Consider the following 16,291-nt stretch of genomic DNA (forward strand, 5'->3'; position numbering starts at 1 on the left):
ACTGCTCAAGTGACAACAGACATGAGATATTGGGGAGCAGTCAGTGACAACAGTACTGAAGTGATAAGAAAAGGAACTTCTGCATTTCATACCAGAGAACCAGTGCTAAAAGCTGCCCTATCTGGGCCCCAGGGCTTAGCATCTAACACAGAGAGTATTTCCCAGGAATACCCAACCAGGAGCTGGCTGGGAAGAAAGCAATTACATGCCATCCCTTTAAGTTCTAAAGGGCAAAAGTGTCCAGGAAGGCTGGACATTCCCCAAGAAGGAAATCTTCAGGATCTGGACTGCAATGAAGGTTGAAATATAAAGCTGCGTGCAGATGAAAGTGCTGTGATTCAAGTGGCTTGGGACCAAACCCAATCCGATTTGCACCCAAAACCACAAACCATTTCAGGCTTGTTTGAAACTTGGCCAACTATTGCTGAAAGGTTCACAAACTTCACTGCACTTGCCCTGAACTTTGCATTGGAAATGAAGGAGTAAAATAAAACTCTAATGTTGAAAGCTTTGCCCTTTTTTTGGTATTTTGCCTACTCTGATGCCTTACAGAAAAATAACGGTACGTTGTTCTGTCTGAGCAGTGATCCCAAACCCCTTTCCTTATGTGCATTCTCCCCGGTATCTTTTCCTGTACGTCTGAAGACTTCCCTCACCCATCAGCCTCACTGAATCAATGACCTTTAAGATGAGGAAGATCTCCTGCTACAGAAACACTGTGGGTTATGTCACTTTTTTCACTCACAGGAGGAAAATTCTCCCATCCCCAAAGCTCACTTAGCTAATTAAATATAACGTAATCTTAAAAGTCTTCTAAAAACAAATGAAAAATTTTACCAAAGAAAGCCATTATATAGAAGGACTTTGCATACTGATGATGGTCCTGTCAGTGGCGCTACTCCCAAGACTGGATTCACAGATTCTGCTGGGTGCATTTATTCATTGCTTTTCATATATATATAAAGACCTTTGCAGTTCAGCAGAAGTCATGACTTTGAACCTAACCAATAACAAGTGCCCCACTGTTTTTCTGTAAGAATTCCTGTTCTTCCTGATGCAGTACCTCCCTTCCATTGTAAGAACTATTTTTGAAGTAATCACTCAGCACCTCTGTGTTCAAATTAACACTGCAGACCTGGGGAACTTTAAGGCAAATTGTAAAACGTTTTGTTAAGAGGAGAAGAGGTTGAACCATTTGTCACCATATGCAACTCTTGAAACTCAAACTATTTAAACAGCATTCAATTTAAAGTAAAATCAATTTATCCTTGCCAGTGAAGCTTACTACAACTGCTAGAATATCCATTTTGTTCCCTGCTCATTTTTCCCTCTTCTAATTGTGGGCTATTTTTTTATATACCTCCCTATTTCTTTATTTATTTTACAAAGATTACCATTTCTGTAGAGACAGAGTTAAACCATCTCGAAGATTCATTGATCATCTCAAATCCGGGAAGAAAACTCTCTAGCTCCAATGTGGTGTTAGAAAGTGGCATTCCTTTATTCTTCACGGTGCACACCGGGTAACTTGAGAAGAGAGTGCACACCCTCAGAGTTCAGGTTCTACATTTATACAGCTAAAACACACGTAGGCAGTACTTTGGCATACATCTTTACTCTTTCTCAATGTCTCATAGATATGTGCTATTGAGATATGATAGATACGTGCTAATGCCCCTTTGGGCAGGCTCAGTGGTATTCAGAGCGGTCCAGCGCTTCCTACTTCTTCCCCTTTTTTCACCATCAGCTTCATCACTGGACCCCTTTGACTCACCCTCGTTCACTTTTCCCCAGTTTGAAAGATTCCCATTGCTTGTTAGGCCATAATGAACCACTTTTAAAAACGACCTATGTGGAACACGAGGAAAATGTCCTTGCATGTTTTGAGGCAAAAAATAAAAGTTTCTACTGTGACTCCAGTACTTCTCATGAGGCAAAACCATCGAGGCAGAAGATAAAAGTATTCTATTATGTCCCCAGTGCAAAATTATTGAGAAAAAGCAAGACTGAAATGGAAAATTTTAGAACTATCACTTATGGACTCCTTTTGCTAAACTAATATATTGGTTCTTAAGCTAACGCATTAATCCCTATTGCTAAGCAAACCAACCAGTATCACATTCACAGGAAACTCAGTGACAGTGTGAAAATGAAAAAACATTAAAAGCCAAAGAGTTGTGAAAGCTTCTCAGCAACGAACTACCATTTTTCAGGTTTATTTTAGAGCTGTAGAAAGCGTTCTTTAAATTTTCAGTGCTTTTTAAGATACAAACTGTAGGTGTCATTCTATTGTGGTTTGACCAGGCAGGCAGCTGAGCACCACGCAGTCGGCTGCTCACCACCAGTGGGATTGGGGAGAGAGTTGGGAAAAAAACCAACAAAGCAGAACTCGTGGGTTGAAATCAGAAACTATTTGCTGCAACTGGAAAGGAAGAGAGGAGAATAGTAATGATAAAAAAGTAATGCCTCCTATTCACGATTCTGGCCCATGACATCAGAGGCAGATGTTGGTGGGATGGCAGTAGAGGCTGAACCTTAACTCCAGTGTCCCGTTATGTTTCGTTGCCGTGTGACAGATGGCAGCAGAGGGGCAGTCTGACAGAATGGAGTCTGACATGGAAACGCACATGGAGCAAAGGTGTGGGATTGAATTCCCACCAACACACAAAACGAGTGATTCCCAAGCGATTGCTCACCACTCACCAACTGTTGCCCTGCCAAGCCCAGCAGTGGCAGCTTTCCTGGCCAACTCCCCAGTTTCATGGTTTTTCCACGTGCCACCATACAGTATGGAATATCCCTGAGGGCAGCTGTCCCAGCTCTGTCCCCTCCCAGCTCCTCACTGGCAGGGCAGCACACGAAGCTGAAATCTGAAGTGTCCTCAGCTCTGTGCAGCACTGCTCAACATCAACTAAACGCTGTTACCCACATTGTTTTTCTCCTAAAGCCATATCATGGCACCATACCAGACACTATGAACTAAAAATCAACTTTGTCCCAGGCTAAACCAGGACATATTCAAATTTCAGTTCTCCTTTCCCACTAACAAGTAAGCCTCCTCTTCATCTTCCGTTTGTCCATTCTGCAGAGATAGCTAAAGGCTCCCTCACAAATTGGAGGCTTGATATACAGAGCACATAGACACATGCCTTCTCAAAAATGCTGCATACTTCCTGGTGGGGATAGGCCAGTATTCCCTGTAAAATGAACAAAAGACACAGAGATGGAGAGTTTCTCCAAGGCCCTATAGGAGGCTTCAAGAAGAAACGTGGGTGAACAGAGATCAACAGTGTTTTCACACAGAGTGGTGCAAATTTCTCAGTCTAAAAAGTAAAATCAACTGTATTGGAACTGTAACGCTGGTTTGAGCACACACAGTAGACCGTGTGTGGACCAACAGTACAGAGCTCTGGAGAGCAGAGCTTGCATGAGCTCTAGCTCCAGCCAGGCTTCTGTGTCCCGGCAGCCCCAGGTCAGCAGTACCCTGACATAAGCAAACAGCACTGCAAGCCATGTGGCAGCCAAGTCAGAGGTGCTATCTTCCAGAGCCAACATTTCCAAAAGAAAACAGAATGAAATTGAGCATGTCTACAAAAACCAAGATGTACCAAGATGTATGTAGTTTCAGTGAGTTTGGAATACCATGAGATCACATCTTTATTGTTATCATCTGTTGTGACTCGTAACTCTCTGACAAATTGGTATTCAAACAAGGACCCTTTTTGAAGCGCTGTGATGGGCTTCAAGGAAAAGTACCGATTTAATAGGCAATGTAATAGCTGTCCCCTCCCCAGGAGAGGGGTGGATCCAGGACTTCTAGAGAAATGTCCCACACTAACGTTCCCAGAATACCTTTAGTGCAGGCTTGCTCTGGGAGCCTTTGTCCGTTTCCAGCAGCATACATGCTATTGCATTTCTTTTTAGGAAGCCTTTTCATGCTTCCAACACGTTTTGCTGATGCAAGTCCCCCCACACTCTCTGCTAGTTACCCTGGCTCATTATTAATGTGGGATGAGAAATGAAAGGCTGAGTTTCCAAATGAACACTGCTGTGGTTACACCATTTAGAATTTCGATCCGGACTAAGCAAAGCACAGAAGTCAGTAGCTGTTACAATCAGCACCCGTTACAAACTGATCCAAGCTCTTAAGAAATGATTTGCAAGACAATTGACAATTCCAAGTGTGAAATATTTATAGTTTAATACCTTTACATTGGAAACTATGGTTTCATAGTTGATTTCAACCTGAAAGCTGTCTTCATTTTTAAGTAATGTCCTTGTTCAGTCATTTGCTTCCAGGAGCTGGGACTTGAAGAGGAAAGAAATGTAATCTTTTATTGCCAACGTTATGAAATCTATTTTCTCCTGAGCATTGACGTTAATGTTTCTCTCACATTTTAGTTCATCTCCCCCACACTTCTCACCACACCTTAAGGGCTGGGTCTCTTTTTAGGCAGGGAGAGACTAGCTACCAAGTTGTGCTAGGGTTTTGGTCTAGGTTTAGGTCTGTTTTGCTAATAGGATTACAGCAAATAATACCCCTCCAAAAACACTTATTCCTATGGAAACAGCATTAATCCTTTCTGCTTGCCCCACCCCATAACTTTGTCTGAACACAAAAATTGTCTGCACTGGCAGCCAAAAAACTTTTTTGGATGTTTCTAAATCCTAGGAGGTTTTTGTTGTTTTCTTTTTTTTTTTCTTCTTTTCAGTTGATCTCTGCAGAAAAACAGAAAGCCTTCACTCTACTTTTTGCCTATGACATTCCCTCCCAGGCAAGCATTACAGGGCATTTATATTTTTCTCCACAAATCAATATCGTACATAATTTTGAGGAAAAGGTAAAGAGATACAGAAGGAGCCATAAATAGAACTGTAGCTTCTGTGCTGCTAGTTCTGTGTCTCAAATAAAGCCACCATAGAGCACGACTAGCCAACACAGAAGATTTTAATAACCAATGCCACAACACAGCATACTGCCCCATTTTCCCAGATGAAGTCCCAAGGACAGATTTGCGTCACCTGTATGATGTAAGAGGACATAATGTGGACTTGTTTCACTCGGAGGGTTCACATCGACACAAAGTCGGCTGTAATGGTTGAAGTGAGCAGCAACGCTGAAAGCTGTGCTCCAGGGGCAGATTCACATCTTCCTGCAGTGCCCTGAGGCAGCAGCAGAACCTCTGGCTGAGGGTCAGTAGGAGAATTTGGAGTGGCAAAACTAGGCAGGCACCCTGAAAATCTGCCCGGGTACCCGTGCTGTGCCCAGAGATTGCACCTGAACCAAAGGAAATGTTTCTGTCCTACTCCTCTCTTACCAAGAGGTTCTCTAAACACCAATGCTACAACCTGGCATACTGCATAAGGATAGGCTTTATCTCACCATTTTCTTTTTTTCTAGAATCAAAATGATGGTCCATACGTGATTATAAGCAGAATTACACTACTTTCTCTAATCTACGAATAAATCCACCAGTGCCATCCATAAACAAAGCTGAGACTTAATAAAGGAGAGAAAAACCTCAACAAGGAAAAAGTAGGATATATCTACTAACATTAAAAGCAATAGGCAGCTTTTTTATTAAACATTATTTCATATCACTCTTACAGGAAATGGGTTGGTATGCTTAAAGGTCAGATGGCTCCAGAAGATGAGCTTTTTCCGCACGCTTCTGAGTGCAAACACAAGTTCCCAAACAAATTGGAGTTATGTGTGGAAAGGATACATTTGCTGATATTTAGGAGTTCAAATTTGATTTCATTCCTTGTTCCAGAATGGCAGAGTGATGTAGCTAGCTTTCAATGCTGTCCTGCCCAAGCATTTTTGTGGTTTTCGGGATGCTGTGCTACCTGTCAGTATATTGTTGCTTTTATTATGTCACACCTCAAATTCTGCAATACGTGCTAATTTTCATCCATGTTGTAAATAATCACACTTGGAGCACTGTGATTTTTTTCTGTCCATCACCAGCTCTGCTTTTATTCCAGCAGATATAACCAGGAACAGACCGAAAACACCTCCTTGGATGTCTGCAATCATGAGAAACTTTCTAGGAAGAATATCAAGTGTTCCAGCACTCACAGGAAGAAATAATTTGTTCTCAGTCATCTATTTGCAGGTTCTCAGCCCACCCTGTGTTCTCTACTGTCACATAGGATTTCAGACGGTGGATTTGTTTTTTGAGCAATTATGAAGTAATGACTCAGCAGGAAAGCCTTCCCTTCGCATATAAGCTCCAGCGCTGCAGGAGTCTGCATGAGCAGTTCATTTCAGGAACTGGGCTTAAACCAGTCCCATAAAGATGATTCAGCTTTGATTGAAAGCACAGTTTGATAACTATGATAACTGAGAAAAGACTGTTACACAGACCAGTAGCTCCTGAACACAGGCATACAAACGAAGATGCGGCAATGCTCAGAGAGCGAGCTGTAAAACTGAGGCGTGCTGGTTTTCCGGGGATCATTCCCCAGGTTCATAAAGGATCTTTCAGCATTGCTGTGCATAGCAGCCTTTCACAGCACACCCTCTGTGAACACACTGGGTGTCACTCAGAGCTGGATCCAGGAGATGGCCTGATGAATACTAAACGTATTGGAAAAAATACTGTTCTTGGCTTATTTGGAGTGGGCAAAGGAGGAAGTCAGACTCTCCAGCATACGTTGAATGATTTACACTACTCAAAAAGAGCCAAATCACTGCCCAGAATGAAGAACCAGTCTGAATGAAGCCCTCTGTCAGGTTCAATACTCTGCAGTTTTCCCATTTCATTGCCTTATTGACTATGGTTGTCACATGGTGGTCCCACTCAGCACTCTAAATACCATGTCATGATCAGACAGGCTGCTTTCTTATTTCTAGTCCAAATTAATCCAGAAAATTTGGACATAAACAAAAGAAAATGAATCAAATAGTCAGAAATACTTCTCTTGAACAAAATAAGCCCCATAACTCCAAAACCACTGTGAACAGATCTAAGTATGTATCTAATCAGGCCATGCACCCTAAAGATCAGCAGTTTTGATTAAATAAGCAAAGGGAGATTGAATATCTCACTGATACATCTGAGACAGATTCCAGCATTCCAAGGGGCAGAGAGAATGCTTAGGGCTTCCTGAAAGACATCCTTCTTAAGCTATCTCAAGTTGCACTTGTTAAAAACCTTGGCTTTCCCTCTGAGGTCTGAAGGCTGACAGTGAGCTTCAGTGGAGCTCCATTTATAGCCAAATAAAAAACACTTCACTGAGAAAACGCATATTTCTGCAAGCAGCTGAACCAACAGTCTTGGATCCATAGTCAACCAGACTTGGTTTCCTATGGATCTACAGTTCTCCAGAGTGGAGATAGAAATATTTGGCACTGCGTGTGATGTTTGATAATGGACAAATGTACGCAGAAGCCTTTCCCTTGGGAGGGGCATGAGTTCAGTCTGTCTCCATTCCCTGACTTCTGCCTCCATGAACTCTGCAGCTTCTGCCTCTCTCAAGTTTTGCTGAAATTGGAAAGTGTTCAGAAGTTACAGACACAGCAAGATCATGTAAGCCTATGAAATAACTATAAAAACCATACTTTGCTTTCCAACCAACACTTACGTTAAAGCATTTGGAAAATAACTCTGAAGGGAGTCAGCCAGTTCCCACTGCAGTGTTTTCATTTTCCAGCCTGCCACCTACCAGCACAGAACAAGAAGCACGGGCTGAGCCTGTCTCACACACCGTAGATCAAGATTCCGCTCCTTGCTGTGCCAAATGCTTTCTGTGACCACAGTAAGTTAGGCTGGGACGTAAAAGAGAAACAGAGTGGAACCTCAAAATGTGGGCTTCCTAAACATAACGTTCTGCTGCTTAAAAATATAATATGTAAAGTGTCCTCAGCAGGGTACACTGACAGTGTTAAAAATAGGGTAACAGCAGGCAATAATTACACCAATACACAATCACAATAAAATAATGATGCACCTAAAGCATCTTCCCTCCCTTTAATAGACAGCTTTCTCAGAGGCTGTCATTTGGGACCCACAGAGGGATTGCTCTCCAGAAGAAATTGCCCGCATCTTTAACACCCAGCCTGCTGTGTATAGATGGAATGAGAAATAAGGCATAGAACACGATAGTGGTAACTCCAAGAGGGGCTTGTGCTTCAACTGAGGAAGTTTTAGAAGTCTGCAATAACAAAAGACTGAAATTTGCCTATCAGCATCCTTTTTTCCTCAGTTGGGTGACACACAAAGCAATTATTCCCTCCATGCTTCCTTGTGGACAAAGCCAAATGGTTAGAGAATTCCTTCACAATAGAGGAAAACCTCAAAGGGGCTTTACCCACCTTTACCAATGCCACACGCACTGACATAATCTAGTCCTACAGTGCTTAAAATTGGAAGTAAAAATCAAGCTAAAAAAATATTAAAAAGGGGAGATGGCCCAGAAGAGGCTGTGTTAATTTAATCATTTGTTTCTAAAACTTGACTGATGTTTCTGAAGTTGTTTTCTTCTTTGTGAAGTAGCAGCTCTGGGCACAATACATTGAGCAGGCAAGAACTGGAAAATAAAGGGATTATCTGCGATGGAAAGAGCCACTAACAGAATGCACTAACAGAATCCAACTAAGCACATTCTGCGTGCACTTTTATGCAGTTTGACACAAGAAAATACCTACAAAATAATAGAAGTCCTAATGTCTTCAACAGCAACACCCAAGTGTGAGGCTGGGCACCAGACTGCCTCTCACCAAGTTTTCAGCTCAGCTGTTCCAAGGGGTTTTGTTACATTTCAGGTCTACTGGTTGCAAGAACTTTTAGCCCAAGTGAAGGATCTCACCATTTCATACGGCATCTGAATAGCAGCTACTTCAGACAAGAGGTATGGGACTAGAAATGCTCCTCCTACTGACAATCTGTACCACCTAGCCAAGTGCATCTCTGCATAGATGCATTCAAGGCCAGGCTGGATATGGCTCTGGGCAGCCTGATCTGGTGGTTGGCAACTCTGTCCACAGCAGGAGGATTTAAATAAGGTGATCTTTGAGGTCCTTTTCAACCCAGGCCATTCTACAGTTCTCTGTAAGAAGCGTTACCTGTCCACAGGTACCCAATGAAAGAGTGCCTAACCATTCTTTCTTTATAACTATCCAGTGTTCCTAAGTAGGGCTTGAAAAGGAGAACCAGCTCAAAGGATGAAAGGATTGTCTTTCTGCATGTGGAATATTTGGGAAGGTCCCAAGTCTTTTTTCTCCCCCACAAGTTGCAGTGACCCCTAAACCTGGAGCCTACTTTCAGACACATAACAGAGGTTTCCCAGAGGGCAGCCTGCAGAAGACTGTGGGCTGTGTGCATCTCACTCCACCACTTACCACTCACCACCCAAAGAAAGGCTGCTCGGCTCTATTCCCCTTTGGGGACAGAGGTGATGAGGAGTCACAGGCAGCCTCTGACACTCCACAAGCACCCAACCTGTGGTGAGGAACTGAACTGGTTTTGCCACACAGGTTGAAAAAAAAAAAAAAAAAAAAAAAAAAAAAAAAAAAGAAGGATGCCTGTGAAACACTGCAGCACCATTTCCAGCTGCTGGTTGTCCCGCTGGATTCTGCCTAGAGAAACACTGTCCTGCTTTTTCATCTTGTGGGTCTGAAGGAGAATAAAAACAGTGCTCTTTGAATGGACTAGGATGTGAAAGAGGCTGAAGTCATGGAAGAGGGTCAGGAAATAAGAAAACTTGGTCTCAAATCTCAACAGTTTTTAAGAAAGCACAGCAAGAAAGCAGAATTAATAAGTAGATGTTGCTGTAATAAAAAAAAAAAAGTTTGTTATCCTGTCAGCTTAGCCAGAACACCGTAATATTCTCAGAGAGCTTTGTAAAGTCTGCAGTTTCAACAGAAGCTGTTCTATTTCTCCTTGTCCCTTCATTTCTCAGAGCTCTTGTATGCAGTGTGTAAATATAATGCTGTATGCAAGCGGATACAGACAGGAGCCTCTCTCCTAATTGTGCTTTAATAACACTGCCTGTTAATTACAAAACACTCTGCACTCAGAAATGGAGTGATCATAAATTACTCCAGTCGCAAACTATACAAAGTACTTACAGCCCAGTCCACATGGAGAACTGTATAGCAATAGGCTTATGTGAGGAAGAGAGCTGAATGGACGCTGGGACTCCCATGTTATGCTCTGCCAGCTCCTGCTCCCTGCATGGTAGTGGCATCTCATGCTTTTCCTTCCATCAAGCGCTAGCCTCTTTCCAACAGTCTTATTTGCCTACACATTATTTGCCACTCGTCAGGTGCAGATACAATTGTTTGTTCTAAAATACAGCATGTGTGCACAAAACTACTGTGCCACTTCACGTTTCCTGCTCTTGTAATGTCCCCAAAATGTACGCATTGGAAACAAGTCCAAGATACCGAAACTGGTGGACACCCCCCAGACTGACCAGTGATATCTGCCTCTGGCTTATCCTATGACAGAGGTATGGCTCTTAAAACCAACAAATTCGTGTTCAGTTGCAAAGGAGTCAAACCACAGCAAGAACAACCAGATCAATTAGAAACTTTTCTGAGAAGGAGCAGCCAACACACACAGAGGTGCTTGTAGGAGAAGGTTTCTTGCTGCTGACGCACCAGCTGGTCCTACAGCTCTGGTCTGCACCACATCACCATGTATTTCCTACCTATCACATACTTCTGAAAAAAAAACCAAACACCCAGGAAATATTTATTTGATGTTTGTTTCGGCCTATCTGGTGATTTACCCATCAGCTAAATACCTACAAGAGCAGGTCTTGTATTGTTGCATTCAAAGACAAAGGAAGATGTAGTACAGATTCCAGGTTTATTCATACAGCAATGCTATACATAAAACATCACTGTTTTGAGCTCACACGTCTCAGACCTTCTCTGCTTCAACTTAGACCTTACAATTATCACGTGAGTAGGACTGAATGTTTCATTATTTAAGTCTGAAAATAAAAGCAGCTTTCTGCAAAGTGAAACTGAATGAAGACAGCATTTACAACTGGCCCAATACTTTGCTTTTTCTCCTATAGAGTAACACAGTCTGCAAAAGTATTTCCATTAGATGCGATCAGTTCACATTTAAGCTAAGTCCCACCGCAGCCTGTGCACTGTTTCTTCACAAAATATTCAAAAATCTCAATTTTATACTTCTGTTTACGTTTTCAGAGCTGAAATACATTCTGTTGCCCACCCAACACAAAAGAAGAAGGCAAGCCCTTAAAGAGCACCGCAAGGAATTTCATTTAGAACACAATCTAACGTAGTCACAAATATCTTCAAATGAAGGAACAGTGTATAAATGGGCTAGCAATTACTCGTGTAGTGCCCTGTATTCTACTCCAGCAGTAGCCCCTGTAAGCATTCCCCCAATGGATCACCTACATCTGGGTGCAGTGTCAGTGTTTGCAGTGCCCCTTTTACAACTAACAGTGAAGACAACTGCCTGGTGCATGTTAATAAACTATCGAATACGTCAGCAGGCACTGCTTAATTTGCCTTTTAAGTACATAGGCAGCTAACTGAAAATCTCACATGTTTGCACTGAAATCTCTTACCTTGCGGAGTTCCAGCAACAACCAGCGCATCAGGTACACTGCCAAGGTGAATTTTGCTTTCACATATCTTTCAGGCAAAAAGGTAAGGTACGTTTGTAACAAATCCAGTTCTTCACTGCCAATGCTACTGCCAACATTATTGATATCATCTCTGCTACCCTCCTGTCTTCTTCCTTCATCTTCTGCACCCAAATATCTATTGAACTCCATTTAAAAAAAAGTGTTTCCCCTTCTCCACAAAGCCCTGATCTTTCCAGAGACAGCTAGAGAAAGCTTTTATCTCATCTCAGTAAGGATATTCATCACTCCTCTGAAACTATGCAGCCTTGTTTTTAAGCCAGCCCAAACAGCCAGATTATGGGAGAACTTTCTTTAAAGTGTGTTGGCTCTTTGCCTTTCTTGTATTGAATGACCTCTTGCAACCATGCATGCAGCTACAAGATAAATATAGCACCAGCTAGCCTTGTCATACAACACAAGAATACTCCTGCTGTTGCCAAGAGAAAGGAGAAAGATGCCATTTATTTAAAGAGCAAGCCCCAGCAGCACCAGTACTCCCTCGTTTACTTGAGGAGGGAGGGGGGAAAGATGAAAAATCTGTTTTCTTTGATTATTATTATTATTTTTTATTTATTTTTTTTGCCGACTTCCCCAGAACAAATCTCAATTCTGTAAAAATAAATAAAGAAATAAAGAAATTATGTTCTTGTGGAGGAGGGTTTTCTCATTCCAGAGACTTCTAGCCACAGTAATTCATTGTCTGGGATGTTGAAGATGCCAAGCTTCTGAAGGCTATGCATTTCCAAAGGATAAATGAAGTCTTGCAGATGAACTGGGGCCAAGACATTTTGAAATAACAAATAGCCCTTCCAAAGGCAAAAATATGAAGAAAATATGCAAGAGATCAGCTAAGCAATCAACTAAGCAATTTTTTAGCTAAACATTAAGCAGCTCATTTGTGCTTTGCGGCAGCTCAGATTTGCTACTTTTGGTTACAGAAAGCAAAGATCTAAAGGTTTCAGTTTAATGGTATCAATTCTGAGAGCTCAACAGTATCAACAACTAAATACTTCACTTTCATCAACAAAGTCAATTTGTGATGTAGCAAAGTTAGACTTTTTTTTTTTTTTTGGCACAGTGTTGAGATATTCAAGGAAAAAAAATCATTACGGCTTGCAGAAAAAATTGATCACAAACTCTGATATCTTGGAACAGCCCTTTTTAATATATAGAGGATCTTCTGATACCCAAAGCTTCCATCACCTCGAAACACCCTTAAGGATCAAATGCCGCAGTTATTAAGAAGTGACACCTAATTTTATAGTCTTTAATCATGTTAAGTACCACCTCAAGCTAATCTCAATGATTTTTATAGGACTACTCGTACACGTTGTCTTAAAGTTAGAACGAGTGTTTCAGAAAATAAAAGGTAAAGACAGTTACTACACAGCCCAGCACAGTCTGGCCATAACAAATGGCAAATGAAATGCAAAGAAATCCCCACATTTGTTTTGTCTGACAAAGCATCCAGCTCACCTGGTTCCACTGATGGGTTCTGCTGCCACTATTTCCCTCTCCTTTCATATTCACACCAGTTTGAGAAAGAGAAAATACAATGAAATACAGAGCCAAACCTTTCTGTGAGTGCTCGCTGCAGTGATGAGGAGCACCATTTCTATTCCTGCAGGGAAGCCCGAGTACAGATGTTGAACTCAAACTCTCTTGCAACTGCAGAGGGGTTGGATAGCATCCCAGTGTTCACTCCTCCTAGCCTTATCCCTATGCTGCCAACAACATGTGCCTGCAATTCCCATATGATGCTCACTCAGAACATAACTTTTGAGTAATCAGCCCCTATCTACAGCCCCAATCTTCTCCTACCTGCAGCTGTTTGATGCACTGCTTGTGGAGCCATAGGTGTCAGCAGGCAGCAACCTGCAGTAGTCTTCTCTGCACAGTGGCACACACTTCTCACTCTTGATTGTGAGAGCAAGCCACTTCATGAGCAGGAAAACTTCACAACTTCGCCTGCTTTCCTTTCCTGTCTAGAGAGGTGAGTAGCCCATTGTCTTTGAAAGCAGTTGTGGCCATGCCAAAAGCCTGCATCACTGCTGCTGCCGTGTATTGTTAAGGCACACCTGACAGAAGATGACAAAAGGAGAAGTCAAGCAAAAGAAATGTCAAGAAGGAAGTAGTTAAGATGGCTTTAATTTCAGCACACTGTCAGCTGAGCTTGAAATCACAATAATGGATGCAGGTGCTATCTGGTATTGCTAATTTACTTTCAGTTGGTTTCAGAAGAACATGGCATTTCATACACTGGCAAAGTCATTATTTCTGTCCTTCCATTCCTTCCTGATTCTTTTACCACTAAGTCTCCATATGAGATATTTTTACCCCTAACATGTTTTCTCTGATCCCCGCCATTCATGATATGAACAACTACATGCAAACCAACAAAGAGAAGGCTGCCTAAGTTACTTTCTGACCCTGTAAGTGCAAATGAAATGGCATTTAAAATATGTTCCCCATGTACTCTTCTGATCATCAATATTCCCAACATTTCTATCCTAACAAAAACATAATAGAATTCTCACTAGTTTTAGGGAAGTAACTTGGACTTTAAGCCCTAAAGCTCCTTAATTTGGAGTTCTTATACTTTGCCATGGTCCATATAGTCATTTTCAGTCCTTCCAGATAAGTGCATGGCTGCAGTGAGATTTATGTCAAAAGAATCAAGCCCTGCATTACCAAACTGTACATGCTTCATCTTCAGCTTGCAAGTCTTCACACAAGTAAAAGTGTATTAGCATGTATCTTCAGCATAGGTCAGTCTACAGAACAAGAAGTCATACACCACTGAACAATTGCTATTCCCCAGCTGACTTACTGCTTTTGTCTTATTTTTTACCTACAAATCAGCATCTGAGTAAAAACCCCCAAACTAAATCATAAACTTTAGTGATAGGAGGAATGCTGCTGTTTAAATTATAGTGTATTATAGTACTGCAACAAAATCCACCTTGACCACAAGGGTACACAAGCAGTCCTCTAGAACAGTATAATGCTATGATGCGATGGAAAGCACAACAATGACAGCAGGGTAGCAACCTGAAAAGCTGCAGCAAGAGAATAAGCCCAAGTGCAGCAGCCATAAACACTGGAAAGAGAAGTGGGGGGCAGGGGGGAAGCTGCTGACAACTGCTGATCCTTGCTGACCCCACGAAGGCAGAGATCTCCAGCAAGATACCCTTGTTCCCACTGCCACTTAAATGAGGTCTGGGAAGGGGAGCATCCTGGCTCCAGCCATTCTACTCACTCACTACATTGCATGCATCTGAGCTCCCCTGGGTTGGCCCTGCATTTCCACCAGGTGCTCAATCACTGCTTCAAGCTGTGACTGAGAATTTCCACTACAAACAGCTACAGCCTCCTGCCTGTGGAACAGGAGCCTTAAAGGTGCAGACAGCTCCAGATGACTTTAGGATACTCCAGGATGCAGAAAAACTAAACGTTTTAGATTTGTACCATGGAGATCACCCAGTAAAAATGGACCATGGGCCTTCTGATGAGCAAGACAACTCCAGTGGATCATTCTATATGTTACTACAAAGTATATCTTACTCTCAGGCTGAATTTGCCTTGTTTTTACCTCCTGGACTTGTAATTTCTGTGCATATCTTTTCGTCCTTTTTCTTCTTTCTTTCCTTGTCTTCTCCCAGCAATGTCTTCTCGCTGAAATGACAATTTATGAAGTTATCAAACAGACTTCACTTGTCTTTTAAATGAATGAAATAAAGTTAATTTCATTTCTCACTTGAATGCCTTTCTCAACTTTCAGATTCTTCCCTTCATATTTTCCTGAATCACCACCAGTTTTTCAGCATCCTTTGGGAAGTATAAAATTCTTTTACTCCTCAGAATTTCTTGTAATTTATAAAAATAATAATAAAAAAATAGTTACTTTTTGTTATAATTGGATGAAATCTATGCAGTTGTGAAGAATTAATTTCAGTGCTGGGGGTCCCTGCCAAACATGGCAATTTTCTTTCCACAGCCTGCAGTTACAAGTCCAACATTTGTGTTGTGTTGAATTGTTGATTCATATTTGCAGACAGCTTTTCTTGCCAGAGAGGATTAGAGTGCACGCCTCCAGCTTCTTCAGCACAAAATGTACTGCAGAAGAATGGGTCCTTTTGTTTTGTTTTGTTTTTAAAGTTAAAAATGATTCATAGCAGAAACATGATGTTACAGAAGGGGGCATGTAAGCTTCTGGTAGGTCGTATCCAGCTCCCAGTTCCCTGCTCAGTTCTACCCACACTGAAGAACAGCTGCTCACAAGAGCTCGGGATAGGAGCATGCTTCCTGATCCCAACATTTAATAACTAAAAGAATATTTTTATTTCAATAACCCTTCTCTCCACCTTATCTTCCATGGGTTTCTAAGCATACTGTAAGAAAGGTTCCTGTAAACTGTACTGAGAAACTAAATGATGATCTTCACACACAGACACAGAATCACACACAGAATCACCCGGGTTGGAAGGGATCTCAAGGATCATGTAGTTCCAACCCCCCTGCCTGGCAGGGCCACCAAACATACACATTTAGATCAGGTTGCCCAGGACCCCGTCCAACCTGGCCTTAAACACGTCCAAGGACGGGGCATCCACAACCTCCCTGGGCAACCCGTTCCAGGGCCTAACCACTCTCCTAGTAAAGAACTTCCCCC

The 16,291-nt window shown here is 42.0% G+C and overlaps 1 protein-coding gene across 1 annotated transcript in view; it reads right to left on the reverse strand.

Moving 5' to 3' along the window:
• Positions 1–11,940, reverse strand: part of LOC122187658 — a 199,163-nt gene extending 187,223 nt beyond the window's left edge. Inside the window, exon 1 of the mRNA XM_042885375.1 lies at positions 11,560–11,940. Coding sequence (XP_042741309.1) covers positions 11,560–11,769 — 210 coding nt within the window. The 5' untranslated portion in view covers positions 11,770–11,940. The remainder of the gene's footprint in view (positions 1–11,559) is intronic.
• Positions 11,941–16,291: the final 4,351 nt, after the last annotated feature.

The sequence above is a fragment of the Lagopus leucura genome, unplaced genomic scaffold (genome assembly GCF_019238085.1).
Source record: "Lagopus leucura isolate 7727_CA_CO unplaced genomic scaffold, USGS_WTPT01 Super-Scaffold_100049, whole genome shotgun sequence".
Lineage (NCBI taxonomy): Eukaryota > Metazoa > Chordata > Aves > Galliformes > Phasianidae > Lagopus > Lagopus leucura.